At 37.5% G+C, this 9,840-nt stretch overlaps 1 protein-coding gene across 1 annotated transcript; it reads right to left on the minus strand.

Moving 5' to 3' along the window:
- Positions 1-44: 44 nt before the first annotated feature.
- On the minus strand, positions 45-1,835 carry LOC146133188 (tectonic-3-like). The gene has a single exon (XM_083396693.1). The coding sequence runs from the start codon at positions 1,824-1,826 to the stop codon at positions 120-122; it is 1,707 nt and encodes a 568-aa protein (XP_083252819.1). The 5' UTR covers positions 1,827-1,835; the 3' UTR covers positions 45-119.
- Between the last annotated feature and the right edge of the window lie 8,005 nt (positions 1,836-9,840).

The raw sequence follows: 9,840 nt of genomic DNA on the forward strand, positions 1-9,840 counted from the left end.
TTATTTAAACAAAGCTGCAATAAAGTATGCTGTGTAGAGGGGTATAAAATATTTTATTGATCACAGCTGCAGTAAAAAATAGTTCTAAGTAAAATAATGAAACAAAAAATTCAACAAGTTTAGCATGGAAAATCAATCCATGAAGTTAAACCAACTAGCACACCAGAAAACATAAAAACGATTAATCTTGTGCTTTGAACAAAGTGATTTGCATTACTTTTAAATGGAAAGAAAAAGTCACTAGGCAATCTAGCAACAAATGTTGGTTGAGCTTGCAAAACAGAAATTGGAGTTTCTGATACATCAGTAAATGAAACAGAAAGAGTAACCGCTGCTGTATGAGTGGTGTCACATGTGGGTGTAAAACAAGTTGCCTGAAGCACTCTTGTAGCTTCAAAACTGTATCGAGCTCCAACAATCTGAGCTTGGGGGTTCGAAAGAGCACCGTTATATGCATAGAGGAACTGCAACTGTGCTCCCAGCACCATGTTCTCACAAATTGTTGATCCCGTTCCAGCAGATTGAGGTGCTGTTGGTCGGTTTACAACCTCCACTGGAACCCACAAGGTTGTGTCAAAATTTGAAGCACTGGTATTGCCAAACATGGCAACAGAACGTGTGATGCCACGAGTTAAGGTGTTGCTGTCCAGTGCAAGAAAAATCTGCTCCTGCAAAATACTACAATAGCCTAGACTGCTATTCTTGGTGTATGTTATCTTGCATCCTGTGCTTACATCAATACCAAATAATACTGGTGAAAAAGTGTTTGATTGACAGTTTCCATCCCCTGACGGTTGCATAATTGTCATTCCAATATTAGGATTTAAATTGACTCCACCTGAATTATTTCCTGCCAACAAAGGTCGTCCGACCAAGTAACCAGGGTTTCCACTTCTCTGTACAGCTGTGGTTCCTACAGGACTATTGACAAAGTCAACCTTGTACTCCTGTGAAAAACTAGTGGCCAAATTATTATTTTGGGCAAATGCTAAGGAGACACTAGCTGCTGTAATGCCAGTCGTGCCATTAACTGTTATAGTGAAAATGATGCCTGACACTGTCCAGTTGCATGCAAGTGATGTGCATGTATCAGGCAATATAGAGGTGATGTTGTTTTCTGTAATAGTTACTAAACCTGTAAAGCTGTATGGGTCGGAAGTGTTTAAAGCTTGGTTAAAGGCATCTGGAGTTGGAGCAATTTTGAAAGCAGTAGTGTAGTTTACACATACAAGAGATGGATTTTCACTGCAAGCCAAAGCTGGTGTGGATGAAGTTCTTGTGCAAGAGGTAGCTGACGATGCCAAATACTGAACTGGATTATTGTCTTGACATTTGTTTGATATTCCAACGGATGGTAAGGAAAAGTAACCATTGGTGCCATTGGGATATATAACATAAATAGGATCACCTGATCTGTAAAATGAACCAGTAGTTACCCTTGTCGTTGCAGATTGTTGAAATGTGAATGAACTAGTTGCTTGCTGGAAGCATGTGCCAGTGACAATACACGGAGGGCTAATGTAGAAGTTACTCTCTGAAAATCCGTCTCTCTGCACACAAAATAGGCCGTCCTGTCTAATTTGTGAGGTTGTGGCGATGTTGTTGATGAAAACCACTTGATCATAGATACATTGCTGAGTATTAGGCGTGAAACCTGTCTCCAGACAAATGCTAAAGGTGCTTGTGTCGTTAGTTCGGCAATCTGTGTCGCAACAACAGTTGACGTCGCATGATGCTGAAGTCAGATCGCAAACACAAGTCGTCTGGGCGCTTACTCCACTAAACAAGACGTGAAAAGCTAAGAGATATACAAACGACGGAAGCATCACTTAATAATAAAATCTGTAAATAAAGTATACAAGTTTTGATATTTTAGTAAGCAGGAATGTCCTGCGCAAAATAGTATTTTCTAAAGCTAGATTTTCTGTGTTTTGCAATTAAACATGACATTTGTCGACGCTCTTTCACTATTGTACGTAAAAATTAATAAAAAAAAATTGTTTTTCAAATGCCGCATACCACAACACATATTGTTTGGGTTAGGGTGCGGGTTAGCGTTTGGTTGAGGGTGGGTCAAGTTATTATTAATAATAAACATAATATTTTTTTTTGCATAACTTTTCACGTACAATAGTGAAAGAGCGCCCATTTGTCCAGTTTATAAAATGCCAAAATAACAAAAGTTTCTTTCTTTACTCGGTTTAGGTAAACCTACTGGTTATACTTAAAGTATATCATAACTGTATTAATTTGATTGAGCTACGCTTATTTTCTATGGATGTTATTTTGTAAAGCTGGAATTTCATTTTTTAAACACTTCGCGACGTTTACAATTAATCCGTATCGTTACAGTATAAATGTATTTTTACCATGGTAAGTGTGTTACAGTGGGAAGGTCTATTTGACTTTAGCAGTGTTACTAAACCTATAGAATCGGCCTAAAATTGAGTATCAGTGTCGTTTGGTTGGGTTCGGTTGTTGACTGCAGTAATTCACATGGTTAGATTTATTAGTATTGATTCTCAGCGAGATCTCTCTATACCAGGGGTTCTTAAACTTTTTTCACCGCGGACAAAAAGAATATTGAGAAACACTTTTTTTAGAGTTAAATAAAGCTTTTGCAAACTGTCTGGACAGAGACAAACCTTAAACTGCTATGGCAAAAACTGCAGTTGTTTACTTCATCGTAGTTTATGTAGAAATAACACGCCACGCCCTTACCAGCGAAGTCACGTCAAAACAATGGGTTGCTATGTTATTCAACCGGTTATATTTGGCCTTTATAACGCATGCTTTTTTGCGCTTCGTGCGAGCTTATCAAATCATGTAGGTGCAGTCAGGGGCGCCCGCAGAAACTTTCCAGGGGGGGGGCAACCAGGGGCGTAACCTGAAAATCAAAAGGGGGGTCCTGAATTTTCAACTTAGGGAATTCCCCTATGTTTCGTCTGACGTTAATGAATAATGACGTCATAAAACAGTAACAGTATGACGTCATAGAATGGTGATTGCAAGACGTGATAAAAAAATTAATCAGAAAAAGCCAAATACGTCCAGCAAAAGCGACCACATATGTGTGATTAATTGTGTTACAATCGCACATAATTCGACTATTAGCAGCGCAGTTTTCAAGTTCCATGAACGGAACGAGCGCTAAATTACAAGCACGTGTTTCACCACCTGCAACACTAAACGAAGATCGTTTTTTACGGTTGTTATTATTCCACGATTAGCGCAACATCTGCGCCGAGCAGTGTGCCAATTCAGCTAAATTACAAGCTGCGGTTGAGGGGAAATAAGTTGTGTCCATTGCACACTTAGCACGTGGTCTTAGAGTATGCTTAAAGAGCATAATTTTGCGTTAACCATCATTACTTAAAAAAAAGAGGCTTTGAAACGCGCACGACAGTCACCATTATACCTCCTTTTAAAAATCTGCTTCAGTTAAACAAATGTCGATGTTACACCAACATCGGATATTAGCGCAGAGACCGAACAGCGAGGAAGATACTGCGTATAACTCGACGTTTTTCAGCGAGAAAAAAATTAAGAAGGTTCGATTTAGCGTTGTCAATTGTCGAATACACACTTGCTAATCAGTTAACTTAAACAAATAACCAAAGAGAAAAACTTCCAGCGTTTACGGTCGACCAAACAAAAGATTTTGCCCTCGATCTTGGTTTAGCATTTGATTAAGACGCGTGACCCAATTACTTAAGAAGCACGCCGCTTCCAACAAAATACGATAATATCACTTACAAAAACGAGGTAAGAACTCCCGCCACCTGGATATGCCACTGGGGGTAATGGATAATGTATAATATTTTTAAGTAATACATACACTTAAATAATAATAATAATAATCGAATTTTGAAATTCCAGGGGGGCTTGCCCCCCGTGCGGGCGCCCATGGGTGCAGTCATTTAGATGTGTGAATAATACGGTGCTAATCTCTTTATGTACAATGCGTCGAAGCATACTTTTATATAAAGCAGTGTTTCGCAATCATTTTTCCTTTGCTTCACACAAACAGAGGTAAAACAATTCGGTGGTACAGCTAAGAAATGTTTAACGATCGACAAAATGCGAAAGCAAACACACTGCTATCCAACAGTTTTTAGCGAAGTGAAAGAAGATGTATTCGTTGAGCACAACCATTAAGTCGTGGGAAAATGGGGTTTTCCACTTAGTGTTTTGGACATGAGAATAATTAAATAGCTGGTCGAATTTCCCTTGAAAGGTGATAGAAATGGATAAGAAGGTTGCAAGGTTATGAGTGAGACAACGTTGTTAAGCACAACAAAGAGGTTACCAGCATTAACAAACGCGGATTTTCAGGCTTCCTGATCTTGAAAATGAGTGGGCCCGCGGGTATAAACATTGTGTTCGCATAAGCAACTGTTTTCGCTGTTGTTTTAGCTGTAATATGTAATGTTCAAAGTTATATATACTCCAGCCTATATTTAAACAAATAGAAATTTTGCGGAAAATCCCCCAAAATTTGATATTTCAGAAAAAATTACAATTTAAAACATTGATACACAGCCCCAATTTTGACAAAATTTCAGATACTTAGCATAAAAAGTAAAATAAATACAGAAATAACTTCAAAACGTGTTAAAAGTAATCCCCGTGAGGGTACACCCTCAAAATATATGTTGTTCCACAAACACCATCAGAAAATATCCAAGACAGCCCACAGAAAAATAAGCAATTCACGATTAAACGCGCCGAAAAATTTGATTTATTAAATTCCCTTTTCTTCCGATTTTGCGGTTTTACGGTCTTCCTAAAATATCTTAATTCGGTCAAAATTGATTTTCTTTAGTTAAACGTAAGTTTGGAAATATAATGTAAATCTGCATCTAAAACACTTCAAAGTTATTTGATGTGTTTTAATTGTAAGTTGTATTAAGATAAGTTATAGACGAATAAATAGCCAACGCAAAAATTAAAAAAAATATAGGGTGAAAAAACATCACAAAATAACACAGCGTGCACAGTGCCTTTGGACTGCGGAGTTTGTGATTTTTGTTTGTCTTGGCGTGGTTCTCCCTTAAAAACGACTTTGAGAAGACGGTGGTCATGTCTCCCTGTTGAAATATACAGATCCATATGAACAACTGTAAATATAAAAAAATAATCACCGGTAAAAAGTAGTTATATTTTCGTGTTGGCACGACGTGATATTTTATAAATTTTATTTTTTTAGCGAGTATTCGCTTCCTTCTTGATGACTTTTCGCGCATACTAGTTTAAGATTCTTTTTGTAGCAGGAAACACCCTAGATCAATGATTCTCAACATTTTAAGGCTTACGGCAACCCTCAAAAATAATGTATAGATTTGCGGCATCCGACTTGAATGTTCGTTGAGTAGGCTATATTACTAAAATGTCCCTATAATGGAATTGGAACAACACAATCAACATAAAACATGTAGGAAGATGTCATTTGATGTAATGGTCCCTAATCGTACACAAATAGTTGTATACAGAAGCTTACTAATAGAGCAAAAAATAAATATTCCTAAAAGTTCTCAAATACCCATCGGCACCCTTGAGCATAAGAAATGGCAAACCAGGGCCCGTAACACCCCGGTTGTGAACCACTGTCTTAGAATCGTTGTTGGAGAGTAAACGAGAGCTAAGGAGGATGTCAGCGTTCGTCCCCACCCTGTTCCAGCCAGCCCTTGACAACTGAAACGCGTGATGTTAGTTTTATTCGCATAGTTTTAACATTTCGGCGAAGTGTTAGTGTCCTGTCCAGACTGTCCAGATGCATGCCGAGATATGTAGCCTCTATAGCAGGGGTGGGCAATTATTTTTAGCCGCGGGCCGCATTAGAAACCTAAAATATTGTGGCGGGCCGGGTCAAATATAGGATCTAAAATACATACAATATGACGTCATACTCTGACGGTGTGAAACAAATAATGAACCAATTTGTTATTGCGTTTAGAGTTGTGCGAAAATGTGCAATTTAAGTCGGATTTAAAGAAGGTCACAAACCGTTGCGCGAAGCGCGAAAAATTTGCGACTATATTTATTTGAAAATGCAAACTTTAATTTAGCTTTAGATGGCACGTGAAGCATTGAGCACCGACTAAAAATGTACATTGCTTGATATATTAGCGTTTATTAAGTTGTGGGGTGCGTTGACCCAAAACTTAAGATTAAAATACGTGAAAATTTCGTACGAAAAACTTACCTATATGTTTTTTCTTCTTTTTTAAAACTTTAAGTTACCGATGTGTTACAAAGTTTAACAAATCTAGCCTAAAATTTATGTATATTTTAAATATTAGGCTAAGTTTGTTCTTTCGTTGGAGAGAGTGCCACTGAGCAGAGGACGCTATTTGTCTGTGAAGTTGCCAAAAAATCGCGTGGAATATACGAGCAACATAGAAGAGATTCGCGCGAAGCGCGAAAAGAATTTCCGTTTTAGCATTTAGACCGGGCTAAAAATCGAATTTGGCGGGGTCTTGACAAGATCTGTCAACTTGCCCTGGTTTTCGCTTAGCCTATGTATTTTATTGAAAATAGGCCGCGGGCCGGATTAAACTGCTTGGCGGGCCGTATGTTGCCCAGGTCTGCTCTATAGGCTCGGCGTGGAAATTCCAAATTCTTCCGTTGGCAAGAACAGACAGCTCAAGTTCAGCCTCCTTCCTGTTTTAGTGGGAAGCAGCCGACTTTCCGGTGATAGAAGGTAGCCTAACAAATATTTTAGAAAGTTTTAAATATTATGGAAAGTTCATAAAATTACACCTGGATTATTGCATAATATCAAAATACCTGCCTTGACAACATTTTCACTTTCCGCGTTAAATTGACTAAAAAAGTAACCTTAAAAACGCAAAGTATTAGCACCTTCAGGAACGGCGACGCACACCTGGCATGGTCTCGCGACACACCGGTTGTGGAGCACTGTCTTGGACACTAGTCGTGATAACTCGCAGCTTGATGGCTTGAAGTTCCTATTTCTTACCAAATTCGATACAATGATGTCGGTTGGTAAGGGTAAGTAGGCCTACTGTGGCTGCTGCGTCCGACTTAGCACTCGGGGCGGCGCAGAAAAAGGGCGCTGAAAAGACGTTCACACTACTATTTTCAACATAGCTTGTAATTTTTCCAACATTGCGTGCATGTCCTCATTTCAACATGGCGGGTATGTGGGATGGCCTTTTTAGTCGCTCCAATTCCGAGGTTGCAGAAGACCTAGTATTAATGGTTAACGTCGATGCCGATTGGAGATGAAAGACCGAAGTCGTAATGTTGCCTGTAGTCTAATCAATCAGTGACGGACAAAAAATATATTTTCGGCACTCGTCGCTCTGGAAGCGGCCAGACACTGACGGTCGCCGCAAACGCCAGGTTCGGACTTGGTGTCGGTGTTTCACAAAAAAATGTGAAAAAGCAAAACATATAAACAAAAAATTGCAGTAAAAGGAATTTTTTTAGTCGTGTTTATGACGCCACCATTTCGTTTTTCAATAAATGACCGACACATAGCTCCAGTCTTGCTGACCTTGTCTATTAATAGGAACGGTCGCCATTGGACTACTTTGTATTAAATAGTTTTTGTTGAAAGTAACACCTCTCTAAACTAAAATTTTAACAAATAAATAAACTTATTTTTGCAACGTCACGTTTTGACGTAACTTTGTGACGTTTTGGTTGTCGTAACGTTGTGACGTAGTCTCTAAAATGTATTTATCTCTTTGTAGGGGTCATGAAAAAATCCTAGATCCGCGCCTGGTCGGATGAGTATCGATACTACGTCTTGACATCGGGTATCGGCACCGATCCGATATTATCGAACATGACTACTGCTTTTTAAATTACAACACAGCCTCATTTAAACAAAAAATAAAAGTTCTCGATTCATTCACAACATCAATGTTGACCGGAGGTATATTTTTTGTTTAAATTTAACGCATCTAAAAATGTTTTAACTACGGAAAATGTAGGCAGAGCTAAACGTTTTGCACGTTTTTTCGACCTAAGTACTCGTTGAACGGATTTTACGGCTTTGGTTTGTTATACGACTAAATCTGCTTTATCTCCTCCAATTATTCGGCGGACACCAGATTTGAAACACTACTCCAGTAAAACATAGCTTACTAGCACTCGCTCTGCCCTTAGCCCATAGGTACATAAGTGTGCTAGTCGATGTTATGTATTGACTTTTTTATGTATTGATTCATACACAACTTGTTATATCTTTATTTTCCAGGTTAATGTCAATCGAAAACAAATAAGTATTCCGCGTGCAATCCCTCAAGATTTCGAAATTCGGTTTTACTTTGACGCCCAAATTTCAGCCTAAAGATTTATTGAAATATTTTATAGAAGATATACTTATTTTTCGATTATATTCTTTTAATATTACTTTGCAATAACAGCACTTTCCATTTTTAATCGAAGTTTGATCCTTAATTTAAACCAAAACTAACTATACTATGCGAATGTTATGAAATATATTTAAATTTGAGTCCAAATTAGAAATTTTGTAACTCTTTACAATATGTAAAAGTAACTATATCGACATGTAACTTGGTTCCGCGGTTTTAGATCGCAAATCGGAATAGTTCTGCTAATTATATTCTTATGGTGAGGCGGCATTTTCTATAAACTATTATTACTTTGTAAAAGGCATTTAGTTTTTTGGTTATGATGTTGTTTGTGGTTTATAATTGTTCTAAAAACTTAAAAAATTGGGCGCTGGTCTAGAATCCTACCACAGCGTTGAAACAATTATTAAATCAACGCACAATGTTTGGGTTAGGGTGTGTGGGGGTGCTGGTCTAGAATCCTATACCACAATTAATAAATCAACACATATGTAGATGTGGGTAGGTCAAGTATTATTGTATTCATTATTTAGTAATAATACTTGACCCACCCCACCCTAACCCAAATCGCTAACTAACACCCTAATTGTAATAATGTGCGCTGTGGTAGGATTTTAGATTAGCTCCGGTGCGGGTTATCGTGTGGGTGGGACAAGTATTAGTATATATATCATTTAATAACAATACTTGACCCACCTAAACCCAAACACCAACCCCATACCCTAACCTGAATAATATGCATTGTGGTAGGATTGTAGACCAGCGCCCCAACTCTAATCAAAATCAATATATCTCTATTAGAGTCTATGCCTAACCTAGCAATCCAGTCAAATATCCACTTTGTAGATAATGTCATACAAATTTACCTGGTATGGTCAGCATTCTGTGGAGGTGCATAGTATGCATACCCGACATTTTTATTAAAGCAATTTGTTTGCACACTTGAATTATTAACCTCAATACCTAAATTCCAGAAAAAAGTTCAGTTATGCTAGATTGCCAAACTTCTGGTGTGCTGAAACCTTGATTGGTGCTGCACAACCTAATTCTTGGCGTAAAGTGCCATGAAATAATAACTGGTTTATAAAATTATCTTAAGTTTGTAAAAAATCCTGTTTTTGGTGCTTATCTACCACTTTTTTACTAGAGCAAAATAAGTTAAAAAAAATGAAATTGCAAGAAATAAATAAATATGAAAGAATAAATACAATAACAATGACGTCTTTACCTACCCTAACTCAAACAATAGTAGCAAAATAAAGCCCAAGACAAAAATGTGGTAGGAATCTAGACAAGCGCCTGTTTTGTCCTGTTATCATTCATTAAATTCTTAAACTTCGCGAAGTTTAAGGTTATTGTGGTGTTTTTTTAAAAAAAAATTCTCAATTGTATTTCATATTTTTTTGGTGTCCAAAATTTGTCCTAACATTTTTATTTTGTTTTATTGATGATATAACCTTTTAGTTTGAAGTCATAATAATTATGTAGCACA

This window comes from Ascidiella aspersa, chromosome 9 (genome assembly GCF_963924565.1).
Source record: "Ascidiella aspersa chromosome 9, kaAscAspe10.2, whole genome shotgun sequence".
Classification (NCBI taxonomy): domain Eukaryota; kingdom Metazoa; phylum Chordata; class Ascidiacea; order Phlebobranchia; family Ascidiidae; genus Ascidiella; species Ascidiella aspersa.